Source organism: Palaemon carinicauda, chromosome 35 (genome assembly GCF_036898095.1).
Source record: "Palaemon carinicauda isolate YSFRI2023 chromosome 35, ASM3689809v2, whole genome shotgun sequence".
In the NCBI taxonomy this organism is placed as follows: Eukaryota; Metazoa; Arthropoda; class Malacostraca; order Decapoda; family Palaemonidae; genus Palaemon; species Palaemon carinicauda.
The window spans coordinates 39,481,636-39,501,629 of record NC_090759.1 but is presented as its reverse complement, the minus strand read 5'-3'; the positions used below and the strand labels follow the sequence as shown (position 1 = coordinate 39,501,629).

Here is a 19,994-nt window from a genome sequence, read left to right as displayed (position 1 = left end):
CCATAGAGAACCAGTGGACCGAGGAAAAAATTGAGGTGGTGTTGACAAGAAGTACTGGAGTACCTGACCACAGATGGCGCTGTTGTGTACACCCCCACCTGTATAGCGATCGCTGGCGTATCCCGACCGTAGATTTCTGTCGGGCAACAGAGTTGACAGCTACATGATCATCGGGTAAGTATATTCAAAAATTTATTTTACTAATGAAAATAACATTTTTGAACATAATTACCTGGTAGTTATGTATAATTAAATATAGACAGCTATATACATAACTACCAGGTAAGTCTTGTGTTTAAAAATGTTATTTTCATTATAAAATAAATTTTTGAACATAATTACCTGGTAGTTATGTATAATTAAATATAGACAGCTATATACATAACTACCAGGTAAGTCTTGTGTTTAAAAATGTTATTTTCATTATAAAATAAATTTTTGAACATAATTACCTGGTAGTTATGTATAATTAAATATAGACAGCTATATACATAACTACCAGGTAAGTCTTGTGTTTGAAAATATCATTTTCATTATAAAATAAATTTTTGAACATACTGTACTTACCTGGTAGTTAAGTATATAGCTGTCTATATTTAATTATACATGACTACCAGGTAAGTCTTGTGTCTAAAAATGACGATTTTTAAACTAGCATCTATCATATCCATACATTAAAACACTTGAAGATAGAGCAATTCTATAACTACATAAAAAATACGAAAAATCTTGATTGAGAAAGGAGTTAGACAGAGTGCCGATCTCTACTAAAATTAATTACAGCCTGCCTAGAAGTTTTTAAAAATACAGATTAGGAAAATGTGGGAATTAACATTAATGGGGAATACCTTAACAACCTGAGATTTTCAGATGGCATACAGTAGTTGCATTTAGTGAACCAGGGGAGGAATTGCAAAAGATAGAATATTTGAATACAGTAGAAATGTAGGACTGAAAATAAATGATGAAAACTAAGAAAATTTGCAATGAAAATGCAGAGACAACAAATAAAGGTTATGGGCAAACCTTTAGCGAGAGTTAATGATTATATGTGCTTAGGATAGATAGAAAGTGTTTCCTCATAGCATGTAAACAAAATTCAAAGAAGGATAAGCACAGGATGTAAAGGTTTTGGTAAACAAAATGAGATTATGAAAATCAAAATGACGCTTTCTATGAAAAGAAAAGTATCTAATCAGATGGTCCCACCAGCATTAACTTATGCATCAGAAAGTTTTAGCTTTACTAGAGCTTTAGAACAAAAGCTAGTTACAACTCAAAGAGCAATGGGAAGAATAATGTTGGGAATAAAAATAGAGTCCTGTGAAACTACAAAATTAATGCCACTGAGGCAGCTATAATCTTCAATGAAACCTGCTTGAAAGAGAGCCTACTTCCATGAAGAAGAAGAAGAAGAAGAAGAAGAAGAAGAAGAAGAAGAAGAAGAATCAATTCTACTGTAAAAACCAGAAGCTGAAGGAGATATTAGAATAAATGATGCTGGATGTTCAATATAAGGGGCAGGGTTAGTGATTATGTATGAGAAGACTACTAGACTGACATGAAAAGTATTATGCATGACCAAACACTTTGGATTCAGATGCAAGTTACTTATATATTCAACAACTCCACCATTTAATGATACTATTACAGTGTGTTTTTAACTGCCAATAATAAGCATATTCCTTTATCAGAAGTTATTTCATATCATCAAAATAAAATACTATTTCAGTAGTGTAAGAAAATGAAGATATGTTACCTTAGTAGCAGTGACAATTGTGAGTACTTGGCAGGTGAGGTACTGGATCACATGTGGTAAAGATTCTGCTAAAAGGGTTTTATGGTGGTTGTAGGTGTTCTCAATAGCCTTCAAAGATTCTATCAGACTGCATACACTTAATGCACAAGCTTTCCCCATAGGGCGGCCAAGAGTTGTGTGCAGATTCAAAATGGTTTCAATGCTGTATTTCACTGTATGTGCTAGAATCATACCCTGTGGACAAAAAAAACAATTTCATGTCATTAAATATTTTTTATTAAAAATTAGGCAATATAAACTTGTTACAAGAAAAATTTATAGTCGAAAAAACCTAGTAAAACCGTAAAACCCACCTGTAATAACAGTGACGCACGTTGACTAAGATCTTGATTTTTCATCTGGCTAGAGTGTTTTCTTGAAGCTGCATCCAGATTGACTGCCCAACCACAAACCTGTGAAATCAATCACAAATTTTTAAAGTAATTTCTATATTTTCTTCCTTTATTTAGAGAACATGTTTTCAGTGTAAGCTGCACGGCCATTAATTAATGTTAACAGTTAAGCAACAGGATATAAAAAAGTAGATGCTTCTTTTGACCACTCCACTTTAATGACCAAGTCATTCATGCTTGGCCGCTCCCCTCTCACAACATCTAAGCACAGTTGCATGGCCAGAGGCGAAGAGTCCAGTGGAACTCCCTTGTGAGTGTTCCTCATTAGCTAATGGGTAAGACCAACCTAAGCCTCCAATCCCACTAGCAAAAGGAAGGATGGCAGTTCCAGGAGACTAGCCAGACATTCTTCAAACAGTACATGAAAAGATTTCTGGTGAAGGCACTTGCTTGAGGAACAAGCTTCTCCAATAAGGAGAAAGTAGCTAAGAAGATTCTGCCAGAGCCATGGTAATTTTGTATGACAGAACGAGCACATTACCACCTTAGGTTTGTTGATGCTATTGTTTATCTGACCGAACTTTCTATTGCAAGCATGCCCCAAGTGCTTCAACCTTGGCTTGGGTAGAGATTCGACTTTTCCTCGATTACAGTCAGCCCTCCTTATTTGCTGAGTTAGGTAATAAGAGACCAGTGCAAAAAGCGAGGTCGGGTAAGACTGACCCAAGCCTCCGATCCTACGAGTAAGAGGAGGGATGGCAGTCCTGGGAGACTAACTAGTGAATCCTCCACCCCTCCCCTGACATCAGGGTAACCAAGGGAAAGGGGTAGCACTCATCTTACCTTTTCATTTACCTTTACAGCCAATGGCTAGGGCCCGTCTCCCGACTACGGTACCTTACCTGCCAGGCCGGAAGATACCTTACTACACTTACCAACCTTCTTAGGTTTACAGCCAGAAACCAAGGGGCTCCCTAACACTGGGGGAACCACCACACCCACCACAATTGGTGTCACTGGCGACATATTTGGGAACACTTAGATGTACAAGGGATACTACAGGAAAGATAGATTTAGCTACTAACTTGTTCGGAATAAGTCATGGAGGGCCTACCAGAAAAACTGAAGAAGTCTTGGCTACCCCCTCTCACAATAATGTCATGGAGGACCTACCAGAAAGACCTAAAGAAGTTCAAGATTTCCTTAGCTCAAACTCACCATCAGCAAAGAGCTTCTAGCCTCTGAAGGGAAATGGGGAACACTAGGGGTCCCCCACCCAACAACAAAACCTGAAGAGCTTGCTGATGTTGATCCGAGTATCCCAGGCCCCTGAAGCATACAGTACTCCCCAGGGATCAAGCCAGGAGTGTATGCACATTGGCAGCAACAGTAGTAGAATTCATAAAGATAGAAGAACCAAGCGAATTCCCCAAAGTCTTCTTGGACGTTGCCTAGTCCGACCCCAACGAATGGTTCTACCGTTTCTTCCCCCTCAGGCCATACACCTGCCATTGCACCAAAGGCCACTCCGTACACCAGCCACTGCACCAGAGGCCACGCTCAACACTCAGCACACGAGGATGCCTGCTAACAGACATGCCCCATCCAAGTAGCACATTTATCATTATCATATTCATAATCATTATTTTTATTTATGCAAGTTTGATTGAAGATAATGACTGCCTCAGTTGCATTAATTTTATGACACCTTTTCCATTGACCTAATAATCTTTTTAACAGCACTACAATTAGCCAGTAATTATGATATTCTCACTCTTGGAGAGGGTATATGTTCATCAGCAATTGAATGAATTCTGCACTTAAAAAGAGTGTACATTTAAACATAAGTTTATGTACGAAGTCCAAGGGCGTTCCAGGGTTCGGTGATCGATCTTTCTTCATCGTTTTCAGGGGTGAGGTCAATTTGCAATGTGTTTCAAGCAGCAAAGTACATCTGATCATCATCAGACTTTAATTTAAACTGAAAAATGAAGGCTTCGTGGCTCTATTTATATGAGGCCAGGTAGGTCTTAATCCGGGTGGCAAATTTTCATTATTTGGGAATGCCAGGCGGGCGAAGCTTGTAGCTGTGCCGGGAGGCATGCTCTATACTGAGCAATGAGCCCAGTGATTGGGTCACGGGACTGTCAGGTGTGTCAGATTCCCAGTTAGAGGAATCTGCTCTCTGATTAGTCGTAGCACTCGCTGAGAGAGGATCCGTTCCAGGCAAGCTAATGTTCCGCTCATTGGTACTGCTGTTGTCAATATTGTCGTGGTTGGTATGGCTGATCGTAGGCAGGAGGGTGGTGCTCCTTTGAAAGGTAGGTAGGAGAAACATTTCCTGCGATGAGTTGAGGGTATGTATCTCCTGCTGGATCAGTAAGGCCTCCAGAATTCTTCTGAGCCTCCTGCCGTCAGGGTGCAACTGATGATTTTGGTATTTTTCATGATGTGTCCTTGCGAAATGGAACTATTAGGGGCCTGTTGGCAATGTGCCTTAATGGCACCCTGCTGTACGTGACAGGAGAGGCGTTCGGAGAGCCGCATGGTGGTCATCCATATGTAACTGCTATAGACCCTATTTGTTCTCTTCAGACTGTCCTACACAGGAGGGGCTGGGTTAGTCTTCGTGATCAAAGTCTTGGTTTTCGTGTTTTGGTAATATATTACAAAGTTAAGCTCCATGTTATCTTGTATGGGAAAGGCGTTGTTCCACATGATGTCTTTAAGGGCTCTCTTTTTTATGGTAATTACGGCGTATGATCCCTTTAATAGTAGATGTTTATTTTAGTTACGCTGGTCATGTCGTGCAATTCCTCCCTATACTAGGTGTCAAGGGCTTTCTTGACCTCTCGGTTGACCTGCCTGTTTGGATATCCATTGGTCACAAGGACCTGTGATATACAATTCAGTTTGTCAAAGATAGCCTTCCAGGCAGAGCAATGAGAGATAGCTCTTTTTACGAAGGATTTTATGGTGGAGGCCTTGTATCTGGCAGGGTATTGGCTGTCAATGTTGAGGCAAAGCCCCAAAATTTGTTGGTTTATTGTAGAGGGACATATGGAACCCAGTTTCAAAGGTAAGAACACAATCGAAGATAGAATATTCCTTGTCTGGATTCCGGTAGTTCAAACACAAATGGAAATTGTTATACCTGCCACAAACTTTTCAATGACATCCACATATGTAGTAGGGCCAGACAACATCCCGTTGGAGCTCCTCACTCCCGGTGGCCCCGGTTTGAGGAACCGTTTGATGCTCCTTATACTGAAAATATGGGAGACCAAGACCCTCCCCAGTGACTTCCGCGATGCAAACATCGTTACCCTCTTCAAGAAGGGAGACAGGGAGAACTGTAACAACTACCGGGGAATATCACTACTAAGCATCGCGAATAAGATTTTCGCTCGGATTCTCCTTGACCACCTCCTTATTCTCGCAGAAGACGTCCTGCCAGAGTCCCAGTGCGGCTTTTGACCTTCCCGCGGGACCATAGACATGATCTTCTGTGCGCGACAACTACAAGAGAAGAGCCTCGAACAACAACAGCCCATAATGTTCATCTTCTGGGATTTGAAAAAGGCCTTCGACAAAGTACCTCGACCTGCCATGTGGGCTGTCCTCAAAAGATATGGCTGCCCACCCGATTTTGTCAAGCTGGTGCGTGCCCTCCATGACGGAATGGTTGGGAGAGTCTGCCACCAGAACTCTCTTTCAGACCCATTCCCCATCAACGGTGGCCTGAAGCAGGGCTGTGTTCTGGCCCCAACGTGTTTCTCGCTATACACCGCAGCAATGCTCAACGAGATTCCCCCAGACACACCCTCAGTCGACCTACGTTTCCGCATGGATGGAGGCGCTTTCAACCTCGCCAGACTCCGCGCCAGAACCAAGACCACCTTGTGTGCAGTGCGAGAACTGCAGTATGCTGACGACAATGCCACCCCAGGTCAGACGGCAGAGGACCTGCAGTCGTTAGCTCATGCATACAACTCTGCCTATGAACGTTTTGGGATGCAAGTCAACACAGATAAAACCAAGACCCTCGTCCAACATCCACCAGGACTGATGCTCCCAAACCTCAATACCACAATGAATGACCAACCGTTAGAACAGGTGGACCAGTTCTCCTACCTAGGGAACATCCTAACATCAGCTCCCACAAGCAAAAAGGACATGGAGAACAGGATCAGGGCAGCCCACTCCGCCTTTGGCCGACTCAACTGCTGCGTATTTAACAACCACGCACTGACAATGACCACCAAAATAATGATGTTCAGGGCAGTAGTCCTCTCCACGCTCCTGTATGCATGTGAAACATGGACGCTATATAGAAACGATATCAAAAACCTAGAACGCTTTCAACAAATGAAACTGATGCAGATCTTGAAAATCCCCTGGGAGAGCCACACCACCAACATTGAAGTCTTAGAACGTGCCTCGCTGACCAGCATGGAGGCCACCATCATCCACCACCGCCTCCGCTGGATAGGACACGTGCATAGGATGGATCCATCCAGGCTCCCAAAGAAAATATTCTACGGAGAACTGACCCAGGGCACCAGACCACGAGGAGCCCCGAAAATGCGCTGTAAAGATCAACTAAAGCGCACCCTGGCTCTAACTGACATCGATCCTTCCTCATGGGAAGAAACAGCCAGGGACAGGAAAACCTGGAGAAGTACAGTACACTATGGCACCGTGTACTTCGAGGAGAGGAGGAGACAAAATGAGGAGGCTAGGAGGAGAAGAAGAAGAGAGCGATTAGAACAGCCCCACCCACCACCTACCCTCCCTTGTGAACACTGTCCGCGACTCTTCCACCACAGACTAGGACTTAACAGCCACATCAGACATAAGCACCCACCCCATAGATAGGAGGCTGATGGCTAACGACAGAACCCAATACTCGGACACGAGTGGGCGCCGACGACGATGTAGTAGGAATCATGTGAAGTAAGGTACTTAGTCCTAAACTACATCGCCATTCCCCTTAGCTTAGGAATGGCATCTTGTTTTAGAATTATTGGCTTCTTAAAAAAAGTAATAAGGACCTCACGTGAGTGCCTTTTTGAGAAACCGAAGTCTCTAAGCATAAAAGAATATCATATTATCTAGACGCAACTGTAAGGTCTTGGTCATTGGCATGCAGACCACGAATATTGCAATACAGTAAAGTTTCGCTCAATATCTCCAGACAGAATAAGAATTAAAATCAATAAAAGGATTCATCATACTTATAAACTAATTTAAAAATAATGATAAAAACAATATGTACAGAAATATAGATAAAGTGACGGTGGTGCATATAACTCAAACTACATTAAAATCAATACTAAAAAGATTTCCATACCTGTAAATTAACAAGTTGAGCTTCTTTTGCCACCGTCTGAACTTTCTGAGCTAAGTGGTTCGTACGGTGAGTCAACAGAGCATCTTGAGTTTTACGATCAAATAGCTGGCCTAAAGGAGGTGCGGCTGTAGCTATGTACCTCTCTCCAAGCCAAACTACAGAGGCTGTCAGTGTGATGCAAGGAATCTATGGAATAAAGAAACAATAGTTACAATAAAATTCTTTAAATAAAAAAATCACTCTTATAACCCTTTTACCCCCAACGCTATTTGGAACTTTCCAACCCTTTACCCCCCAGTGTTTTTTTTCTCAAGCACATTTTGCAATACAGTGAACCCTCGCTACTTCGCGGTTCGACCATCGCGGATTCACCACTTCGCGGGTTTTTTCCATAACCCATATATATATATACATATCGCGGATTTTCCGGAAATTTCGAAAATACCGCGAAATCTGAAGACCCCCAAATACGATATTTCGTTACCTGTAATTCCATTAATACTGTAATTAGTAATATCTGCTCTTACTGATTGTTCATTGCATTACATATGATATATAATTCAGCACAGAAAGAAATAAAACACGAAAAGAGAATGTGATCATACGATAATACAGTACTGTATACAGTACGTAGTAAAATTAAATCGAACATGAAACGCAAATCAGATGCAGTCATACCATATTAGAATGGTGTAAGGCTGCTGATGGCTACTACTGTACTACAAATGTAATGGATGTGCATCTTTTCCATGATTCTTTTGTATGTATACGTACGTAGTACTGCATCCAATAATATTCTTTGTTGCAAAAATCACATTTCGAATAAGCGTACGAGAGAGAGAGAGAGAGAGAGAGAGACACACACACATCCTACAAAAGAATAAAATAGCATACGTAAAGCTATTATTATTATTGTTATTATTATTATTATTGTTGTTGTTGTTAATAAAATTATTATTATTATTATTATTATTACTGTATTATTATCATACGATAATACAGTACTGTATACAGTACGTAGTAAAATTAAATCGAACATGAAACGCAAATCAGATACTGTACAGTCATACCATATTAGAATGGTGTAAGGCTGCTGATGGCTACTACTGTACTACAAATGTAATGGATGTGCTTCTTTTCCATGAATCTTTTGTATGTTTACGTACGTAGTACTGCATCCAATAATATTCTTTGTTGAAAAAATCACATTTCGAATAAGCGTACGAGAGAGAGAGAGAGAGAGAGAGAGAGAGAGAGAGAGAGAGAGAGAGAGAGAGAGAGAGAGAGAGAGACACACACATCCTACAAAAGAATAAAATATGTTATTTTCATTAGTAAAATAAATTTTTGAATATACTTACCCGATAATCATGTAGCTGTCAACTCTGTTGCCCGACAGAATTCTACGGAAGGGATACGCCAGCGATCGCTATACAAGAGGGGGGTGTACTCACAAGCGCCACCTGTGGCCAGGTACTGCAGTACTTCTTGTTGACACCACTTCAATTTTTCCTCGGTCCACTGGTTCTATGGGGAGGAAGGGTGGGTCAATTAAATCATGATTATCGGGTAAGTATATTCAAAAATTTATTTTACTAATGAAAATAACATTTTTCAATATTAAACTTACCCGATAATCATGTAGCTGATTCACACCCAGGGAGGTGGGTGAAAACCAGTGTACATGTATATCAAGAAGCTAAGTATCCCGTATTTCATATTATCAGTTATTCAAAATAACAATGAAATTACAAGTACCTGGTAAGGAAGTCGACTTGAGCCATTACTCTGCCTTAAATAAGTTCGTCTTCCTTACTGAGCGCAGCGTTCCTCTTAGGAGGCTGAACAACTCTAAGGTGCTGAAGTATCAAGGGCTGCAACCCATACTAAAGGACCTCATCACAACCTTTAACCTCGGCGCTTCTCAAGAAAGAATTGACCACCCGCCAAATCAACAAGGATGTGGAAGGCTTCTTAGCCGACCGTACAACCCATAAAAAGTATTCAAGAGAAAGGTTAAAAGGTTATGGGATTATGGGAATGTAGTGGCTGAGCCCTCGCCTACTACTGCATTCGTTGCTACGAATGGTCCCAGGGTGTAGCAGTACTCGTAAAGAGACTGGACATCTTTGAGATAGAATGATGCGAACACTGACTTGCTTCTCCAATAGGTTGCATCCATAACACTCTGCAGAGAATGGCTCTGTTTGAAGGCCACTGAAGTAGCCACAGCTCCCACTTCATGTGTCCTTACCTTCAGCAAAGCAAGGTCTTCTTCCTTCAGATGAGAATGTGCTTCCCTAATCAGAAGCCTGAATAGTAAGAAACTGAGTTCTTAGAACTTGGAAAAGAAGGTTTCTTGATAGCACACCATAAGGCTTCTGATTGTCCTCGTAAAGGTTAAGACCTTTTTAGATAGTACCTAAGAGCTCTAACTGGGCAAAGTACTCTCTCCAGTTCATTCCCCACCAAGTTGGACAGGCTTGGGATCTCGAACGACTTAGGCCAAGGACGTGAAGGAAGCTCGTTTAGTAAAAACCGAGCTGCAAGGAACATGTAGCCGTTTCAGATGTGAAAACAATGATCCTGCTGAAGGCGTGGATCTCACTTACTCTTTTAGCTGTTGTCAAGCACACGAGGAAAAGAGTTTTTAATGTGAGGTCCTAAAAAGAGGCTGATTGGAGAGGTTCAAATCTTGATGACATAAGGAACCTTAGGACCACGTCTAGATTCCAGCCTGGAGTGGACAACCGACGTTCCTTTGAGGTCTCAAAAGACCTAGGGAGGTCCTGTAGATCTTTGTTGGTGGAAAGATCCAAGCCTCTGTGGCGGAAAACCGCTGCCAACATACTTCTGTAACCCTTGATCGTAGGAGCTGAAAGGGATCTTACTTTCCTTAGATATAACAGGAAGTCAGCAATCTGGGTTACAGTGGTACTGGTTGAGGAAACTGCATTGGTCTTGTACCAGCTACGGAAGACTTCCCCTTGAGACTGATAGATTCTGAGAGTGGATGTTCTCCTTGCTTTGGCAATCGCTCTGGCTGCCTCCTTCGAAAAGCCCCTAGCTCTTGAGAGTCTTTCGAAAGTCTGAAGGCAGTCAGACGAAGAGCGTGGAGGTTTGGGTGTACCTTCTTTACGTGAGGTAGACGTAGAAGGTTCACTCCTAGAGGAAGAGTCCTGGGAATGTCGACCAGCCATTGCAGTACCTCTAAGAACCATTCTCTCGCGGGCCAGAGCGGAGCCAACCAACGTCAGCCGTGTCCCTTTGCGAGAGGAGAACTTCTGAAGTACCCTGTTGACAATCTTGAACGGCGGGAATGCATACAGGTCGAGATGGAACCAATCCAGCAGAAAAGCATCCACGTGAACTGCTGCTGGGTCTGGAATCGGAGAACAATACAACAGGAGTCTCTAGGTTATCGAGGTAGCGAACAGATCTATGGTTGGCTGACCCCACAGGGCCCAAAGTCTGCTGCAAACATTCTTGTGAAGGGTCCACTCTGTGGGGATGACCTGACCCTTCCGGCTGAGGTGATCTGCCATGACATTCATACCGCCCTGAATGAACCTCGTTACCAGCGTGAGCTTTCGATCTTTAGACCAGATGAGGAGGTCCCTTGCGATCTAGAACAACTTCACGAAAGAGTCCCTCCCTGCTTGAAGATGTAAGCCAGGGCTGTGGTGTTGTCAGAGTCCACCTCCACCACTTTGTTAAGCTGGAGGGACTTGAAGTTTATCAAGGCCAGAAGAACTGCCAACAACTCCTTGCAATTGATGTGAAGTGTCCTTTGCTCCTGATTCCATGTTCCCGAGCATTCCTGTCCGTCCAAAGTCGCACCCCAGCCCGTGTCTGATGTGTCCGAGAGGAGTCGGCGGTCGGGTTTCTGAACAGCCAAAGGTAGACTTCCTTGAGAAGAAAGCTGTTCTTACACCACGCGAGAGAAGACCTCCTCTCTTCGGAAACAGGAACTGAGACCGTCTCTAGCGTCATGTCCTTTATCCAGTGAGCAGCTAGATGATACTGAAGGGGGGGAGGTGGAGTCTCCCTAACACGATGAACAGGGCCAGCGATGAAAGTGTCCCTGTTAGACTCATCCACTACCTGACTGAGCATCGGTTCCTTCTCAGCATGCTCTGGATGCATTCTAGGGCTTGGAAGATCCTTGGGGCCGACGGAAAAGCCCGAAAAGCTCGACTCTGAAGATCCATACCCAGGGAGACAATGGTCTGGGATGGGATGAGCTGAGACTCCTCAAAATTGACCAGAAGGCCCAGTTCCTTGGTCAGATCCATAGTCCATCTGAGAATCTCCAGACAGCGACGACTTGTGGGAGCTCTTAAAAGCCAGTCGTCTGACGGAGCCGGACACAAGATCATGGTACTGCTGCACAGTCTGTGAACTGTCAACCATGGGGAAGCGAGGAAGTACAGTGACAACCCGAAGCTGTCTAGACTGTCTGGGTCGTACAGACAACTCCTTATCGGGTTGCTGAGGTTGCCGCACTGCGTCACAACAAGTCACTTCTGCTGGTTGTTGAACGTCTTCCCAGTGACACACTGACTCCATAAACAAAAAATCCTTTAACAAGGACTAAGCTTGGACTGCATGTCTTGCAACACAGCTCAAGGTCTATGGGAGCAGGTGTGGTAACAGACGGGGTTAGTGACTGAAGTGGAACCATTACCTTCCCTGGAAGCATGTTATGCTTAAATAAAAGTCCATAGGAGGCTACGCAGCTAAAGGCTCCTCTCCAAATGACAGAGTCCTCAAGGGAATATCAGAAGGAGGGAGAAAAGCACTTTCTCATCTACAGGGACCATATCCGAGAAAAGCTAAGTTCTCTCAGTGAGGGTTTCAATGGTGCAAAAGCAGCAGACTAGAAGGCAACGTTATGAAACTGCTTGACAGTCTAGTGAGTTGGCAACAACCAAAGATGTGTGACTGAGAAGCATGCGGTAAGGTATGCAGAGCATGTTGTATGCAGAGCATGCTGTATGCAGAGCATGCTGTATGTAGAGCATGTTGTATGCAGAGCATGCTGAATGCAGAGCATGCTGTATGCAGAGCATGTTGTATGCAGAGCATGCTGAAAGCAGAGCATGCTGTATGCAGAGCATGTTGTATGCAGAGCATGCTGTATGCAGAGCATGCTGTATGCAGAGCATGCTGTATGTAGAGCATGTTGTATGCAGAGCATGCTGAATGCAGAGCATGCTGTATGCAGAGCATGTTGTATGCAGAGCATGCTGTATGCAGAGCATGCTGTATGCAGAGCATGCTGTAAGTAGAGCATGCTGTAAGGTAAGCAGAGCGTGTTGCATGGCGTGTAACATTTCTCAGAAATTCCATGACCAGTGCTAGAGTGAGTAATAACGCATTACCGTCCATTGAAAGTGCACGTGCCGAGGGAATTGATTTAGACTGTTTTGTTGATGAATTTGATAGCCGGCATGATAATCGTAGAATTAAGCTACACTAAATGTACTATAATCTACTTCACCTCAGGAAAGGGAAACTCGCCCTGTTGGCAACACTGCATTACTTCATGCATGCTTGCATGGGGTTTTAATATCAACATAATATTTACCTTACATTCATAACTCATGATTCATTTTTGTTTTGAAGATATTTTTGTCATATTTTGCGATATTGTTAAAAATATATTGCAAGGAATACATATATATTTTTATATAAGTAATACAAATAACCTCCATTATCATAATGTTTGTGTAGGCATACATGTATATGATTACAAATGCAAGTTATGAAAGTAATGAGGTGTTATTTCCAAATTGAATGGGAAGAGGCTCAAGTTGAGGAGAAAGTGGCAGATGCATGCGTTGAGGTGGCTGACTCATAGCATGAGGTTGCTGCCTCAAGAGTTGCGCTTGCTGTAAGGGTTGCGGATGCGCAGTAGCAGGTTCCTGAGGAACGAGTTAAGGTTCCTGAGGTGTGAGCTGCGAGAGTTGAGGTAGCGGCTGCGCAGAACGCAGTTCTTGTCTCGCGAGTTGAGGTTCCTGAGGTGCTAGCCTAAGCTGCAGCGAGTGCTGAGGTGGCTGCCTCATTGATGGAAGAGGTTGTCGTACCTCAAGAGATTGTTGCCTCGCTGGTGGAACCGCAAGCGGAAGCGGAGGAAGTAAGGCATAAGATTCCTGCTCCCATTGCTGAGGTTGCCTTAAGGAAGGCGGAGGTTGCTGCACACCGCTGGTAACTGGCAACTCAGTACGCGGTAAGGTATCCTGAGGAACCTCAACATCGTACGCCTGGCAGACTGGACTGCGGTGAGGCGGAGCGATCGCAGGAGGAGGTGTAACCTTCTCAGCCTGACACTCACGCATTAAGACCGCAAGCTGTGACTGCATGGACTGCAGCAAAGTCATCTTGGGGTCGGCAGACGCTAAGGTCTGCTGAGGCAAAGCCTTAACAGAAGATGAGGTCTGTTGCGGCATCACCTTACCTCTCTTAGGAGGTGTGCAGTCACCTGATGACTGCGGAGAGTCAGAGCTAACCCAATGACTGCATCCGGGTTGTAGAACTCTAGAGGTCTGGACTTTACGTTTAAGAGGTCTTGAGACCTGAGTCCAGCGTTATCTCCCCGAAATTTCTTCTGCAGACGAGTAAAATAAGGGCTCAATCGTCTGCGGGTGGGAGCGACGGTCTCTGTAAGACACGCCCGCAACCACCGAGGATACTTCTGTGCGCCGATCAAGGCCTGCCGAACCCTTTTGCCCTTCGACATTGCTTCTCCCCTGGGCTTGGGAGCTTGCAAGAGGTCCCGGACTGGGAGGACGACTGGCACGCAAGAAGTACCCTCACGCACAACACTGACACACTTTGCGCTAATCACTTATCACTTTTGAATTTCTGTTTGCACTTATTTCACTGAACTCGAAACTTTAAGTGGTTTGTACCTGAAACACGCAATTCTATCCTTCTTTAAAAGTTAGTAATTGCGAAAACAGAATTACAATGTAGCAGAAAAATCTAATGAAAGATAAATAATTCAGTGGCTGGAAAGAGACTAAACACTAGATCAAATAAACTACGTTTAAAATCTCTCACCGCATAAAGCTTGAGAACAAGAATAAACTCTAGAAACGTTTACCTTCTTCCCCTAAAGAGACTAGGGAGAAGAGCAAAAACGATAACAACGTTACTCGCTTGAACGAAACGTTTATCCAGCTCTCTCTCCCTCCGTCTCTATCTCTCTCTCTCTCTCTCTCTAGACTTAGAACCTGAGAGAAGAGCCCAATCATATATACTCGTTAAAACATATTATTGTTAAAGGAAAAAAAAACTGAAAGATTTCCCAAATAAAAAGTTCCTTTATTAGAAATAAAACCATTAAGCTAAGAAAGAATGAACAAAACGTTAAAAACGGTTTACTCTTACTGCAACGTGACACCGTGAAAATTCTCTCTCTATCGTAACGATAGAGCGCAAGTTGAACGTTCTGAACGTCAACAACTGCAGAGACAAAACAAAACGTTAGTTCAACTTTGAAACAGTACGAGACTATCAAAGAAATTCTTTCAAAAACATTAAAATAGCATAATATGTTAACAGGTAAAACCGAAATGACGGGCTCAATGTTAATTAACTTCGGTACAAGAAAAGATCGCCTACTATTAGGAAAGGTCGAATATAAACAAATATAAAAATTAATTTTAATAATTTTATAATAAAAGGAAGTTAATCGAAGAGGCCTATAAAAGGCGGAGAGATATAAATAAATCTATAACTTTTGTTAAGCAAAATTAAGAAAAAGAGTCTATACTCTCTTAGACACCAACACTTCCGTCTAAGGGAAGGGTCGGCCATTTAAAGGTGAAAGAGAGTTCATACTCTCTTCATCACCATAATTAATCAAATTAATTCCAAAAGCTAGCTAAGCTAATAATAGAACTTCCTGAATAGCGAAAGCTGAAATCTTAGAGCAATACTTCACCAAAAACCGTGAACAAGACTCCAAAATTATAAGCGTATCCATGAACGTCTTGCCGGAAGCACGACAGAGGAAAAATTGAAGTGGTGTCAACAAGAAGTACTGCAGTACCTGGCCACAGGTGGCGCTTGTGAGTACACCCCCCTCTTGTATAGCGATCGCTGGCGTATCCCTTCCGTAGAATTCTGTCGGGCAACAGAGTTGACAGCTACATGATTATCGGGTAAGTTTAATATTGAAAAAGCATACGTAAAGCTATTATTATTATTGTTATTATTATTATTATTGTTGTTGTTGTTAATAAAATTATGATTGTTATTATTATTATCATTATTATTATTATTATTATTATTACAGTACTGTACTGTATTATTATCATTATTTATTATTATTAATACTGTATGTACGGTATGCGCGGGGTATCTTGTACTTTGAGTTGGTAACCTACGCATCATATACTGTAAGACGGGTTGTGATTGGTTCAAGCGCTGATAGGTGACGAATCAGAACTCAAGTTTTGTTATCTAGCCTGTGATTGGTGTTTTGCTCGCATCTCCAGCTTCCAGCATCTAGGTTCTCGCGGGCCCGGGTCGTCCACTTTCTCTCACCGCGTATCGCTGAGTAGACGTTCTTAAGTTTGTGAAGTTTAATCTGTGCTGTGTGCGACCTTTTTAAGTTGAACTTTTTGTCAAATCCTACTGTACAATGCCTCCCAAGCGTTCTGCTTCTACTAAGGCTGGTAGTGAGCCTAAACGCCACCGAAGGATGATGACGATTGCTGAGAAGGTTACGCTTCTCGATATGGTAAAAGACGGTAGAAGTTACGCGGCCGCGGCGCGCCATTTTGGAATCAACGAATCTACTGTTCGCTATATCAAGAAGGACGAGGCGAACATTAGAAAGACGGCTGCAATCACCTTTTGCAGATCAGCGAAGCGAGTCGTTACAACGCGTAATAAAACGATCGTACGCATGGAAGGTGCTTTAGCTGTGTGGATTGCCGACTGCCGGAAGAAGAACATAGCCTTGGATACGAACACCATCCGAACAAAGGCTTTGGGCTTGTATGAGAATTTTGCTGCAAAGGAACCTCAAGACGACGACGGCAACCATGCTGAAGAAGATGATGATGCAGATGATCCTCAACCAGGGACATCCACTGATTCCCAGCCTCAGAAACAACGTTTTTCCGCCAGCAAAGGATGGTTCGCGAAGTTTCAGAAACGCTTCGCCCTGAAAAGCGTTTCCCTGCATGGCGAGGCTGCTTCGGCTGACACTGCCGCTGCTGAAACTTACGCGAACCAGACATTCAAGAATATTATCGCCGAAGGTGGATACAAGCCGGAACAAGTGTTTAATATGGATGAGACCGGCTTGTTTTGGAAGAGAATGCCGTCGCGAACTTTCCTGTTCATAGAGGAAGCCAAAGCCTCTGGCTTTAAAGCATTCAAGGATCGCGTTACCCTCGTGATGTGTGGCAATGCTGCTGGATTTTTATAAGTCGAAAAATCCTCGCGCTTTGAAAAATAAAAATAAGAATCTCCTTCCCGTGTACTGGATGCATAATCAAAAAGCATGGATTACGAAGATGCTGACCTCCAACTGGTTCCATCAGTGTTTTATCCTGCAAGTCAGCAAATATCTCTTAGAGAAGGGCTTGCCATTCAAGATCCTTCTCCTTATGGATAACGCTGGTGGACACGCAACTGACCTGTCGCATGAGGGCATTCAGGTTGAGTTCCTGCCACCCAACACCACGTCATTAATTCAATTGATGGACCAGGGGGTTATCAGGGCGTTCAAGGTCCTCTACACGAAGAATACCTTGGCGGACCTCGTTGCGTGTGTGGATGCTGCCCAAGATGATGAGGATGAAGATTTTAACTTGAAGGCGTACTGGCGGCAGTACACCATAGCCACGTGCCTGCAGAATATTCAGAAGGCACTGCAAGAGATGAAACCTGCAACCGTGAATGCGAGCTGGAAGAAGTTGTGGCCCCAGATTGTTTACGACGACGAGGGATTTACACCTGCTGAAATCCAACACTCTGCAATACGCAAATCTGTGCAGTTGGCTGCCATAATTGGAGGTGACGGGTTTGGCGACATGACGACTGAAGACGTCGACGAGTTGTTGGACTGCCATTCCCAGCCCCTAACTGACGCAGACCTCGAAGACCTGACGAAATCGGCAAGCGAAAAAGAGAGTGAAACCCAGGAAGAGACCCAAGAAAATGTCGAAGAAACGGGCTTAACATTAGAACGGCTTGCCAAGGCCTGCAACCATGCGAAGGAGTTGAAAGAAATGTTGCAAGAGTGGGACGAGGATATGGTTCGGTCGATGCAATTCTGCAACAAGGTTGATGACATAATGACTCCCTACAAGATGCTCTTAGATCGAAAAAAGAAGCAGCGGCAACAACTTCCGATCACAATGTTCTTCCAGCCTCGCAAAAAAGAGCCAGTTCCTCCTGCTAGTACGCCTTCGGAAGAAATTGAAGAAGTTTCCCAGGAAGAAGTTGAAGAGGTATCCCAGGAAAAGACACCTCCGTCTGAAGAGACGTAAAATACTACCTGGCTGCACAGTAGAACACATCATCAGCTTCATCATCATCATTTCTACTGTGCAGCAAATTCATCGCCATCATCATTCAAGTTTTTCTTGAACTTCTTTCGTGGTGAGTACAGTAACAATCTTTATTTTTTACTTTAATATTCTCACATTCTAATATTTGTGCCTGTTTTATAGTTTAGAACTGTATGCATTAAGTTAAAGGGAAGGTTTTAAAAGTCTACATGTTGTAACCTATCATATTTTTTTTGTTTAAAATTTACATTTGTACGTACGTAAAACAATCTCAATCTCTCTCTCTCTCTCTCTCTCTCTCTCTCTCTCTCTCTCTCTCTCTCTCTCTCTCTCTCGTAAATTGTTTTCCTGCTTTGCTACGTACAGTATGTACTGTATGATTTTATATAGATACGGTAAATTATATTTGTACTAATAACATATTTTGTAAATGCTTTTACTGTAAATATCATTATTTATCACTTTCATCATGCGCGTTAAATGCCTTCTTTGTTCTGAGCGTGGTTGTTTACTGAGCGTACAGTACTTTATGACGCCGTAGTTTCAGGCGGCGTCATAAAGAAAAACATTTCATTTGGAAGTCCTAAGAAAAATTAAGTACGTAAAACATTGGTAATAAAAAAATCAACATACTGTATAATCAATATAATCAATGCAAAAACTAACCTATACATATATGTGTACACTAAATGAGTTTGTTTCTTCATTATGATCAGAGATGAACGTAAACAAAACATTGGTTGCCATTTTTTATCGTGCTTTTTAGGTGTTTAGGAAACGCATGATATAAAATCGCCTTTAATATTTGTGCCTGTTTTAGTTTAGGGTGCTGTAGTACATGCATTAAGTGTTCTGTACATTAAAGGGTGGTTTGTTAACAGTACTACGTACAAGGGAAGGTTTTAAAAGTCCGAATATACATGCTAAATAAATAGGTAAATATGATGTCACTACTTCGCGGATTTTCACCTATCGCGGCCGGGTCTGGAACCTATCTACCGCGATAAACAAGGGTTCACTGTATATTTTTTTTAAATTGCTCTAACAGCCTTAATTTTCATCACAGAGAGGTCAGGTTGGTCTCATTATTTTGGAAAATGCCTGAAGTTTCTCAAAAAATTATAAAAAATATGCAAAAAATTTAAAAAACAGTTTTTTGCAAGGACGTACCAGTACGTCCATGGGGGTAAAGGGATAAGTTTTGTGAAATGTACCAGTACGTCCATTGGGGGTAAAAGGGTTAATTTACAGTACACAAAACACTTAGATTATCCTTGAGAGGTTTCAATTGAATACTGTAGTTTTGCTTTAAGATATTAAAAAGGTGTGAAGGTAAAATTTGGTGTGACAAAATGCCTACAATTACAAAACAGGCTTACGTCAAAAGAATTCCGAAGTAAAAAGTTTAATAGATAAACAAATGTATAGTGGGGAGATCATATAACAAATAAAGTGCCAGAGATATGGTGTCGAGCAGCTGGAAAATATATAGGGATATGGTTTGGACATAAAAACAGATGGACGAGAAACAATTAGCTAGAAAACAATACACATGGGAGCAGTAGGACCAAGACACTAAGAAAGCCAAGAAAACCATAGATAGATAAGACCTACGCCCAATGTGAGTTCACGAAGAAAGTGAACAGGACAATAAAGAGTGAAGAGAACTCAATGTAGATATATCCTTTACAGGGAAATTCTGACATATAAATTTCAGGATGACAATATGATATGATGTTGTGTAACTTGTAAATACCAAAGAAAAAGTGATGTCTTCAAAACAAGTTAAACAACCAATATTATCATTATTATTACTTGCTGAGCTACAAACCTAGATGGAAAAGCAGGATGCTATAAGTCCAAAGGGCTCCAATGGGGAAAATAGCCCAGTGAGGAAAGGAAATAATGACACTACAAGAGAATTAACTAACAACCAAAAGAAAATATTTTAAGAA

The 19,994-nt window shown here is 42.4% G+C and overlaps 1 protein-coding gene across 2 annotated transcripts in view; it reads right to left on the bottom strand.

Moving 5' to 3' along the window:
• SWIP (strumpellin and WASH-interacting protein) overlaps positions 1-19,994 on the bottom strand; it is a 98,548-nt gene that overhangs the window by 59,659 nt on the left and 18,895 nt on the right. For both annotated transcript variants that reach the window (XM_068358929.1, XM_068358930.1), the window contains 3 exons: positions 7,505-7,690; positions 2,113-2,211; positions 1,760-1,993 (listed from right to left, as the gene is read on the bottom strand). In XM_068358929.1, coding sequence (XP_068215030.1) covers positions 1,760-1,993; positions 2,113-2,211; positions 7,505-7,690 — 519 coding nt within the window. The remainder of the gene's footprint in view (positions 1-1,759; positions 1,994-2,112; positions 2,212-7,504; positions 7,691-19,994) is intronic.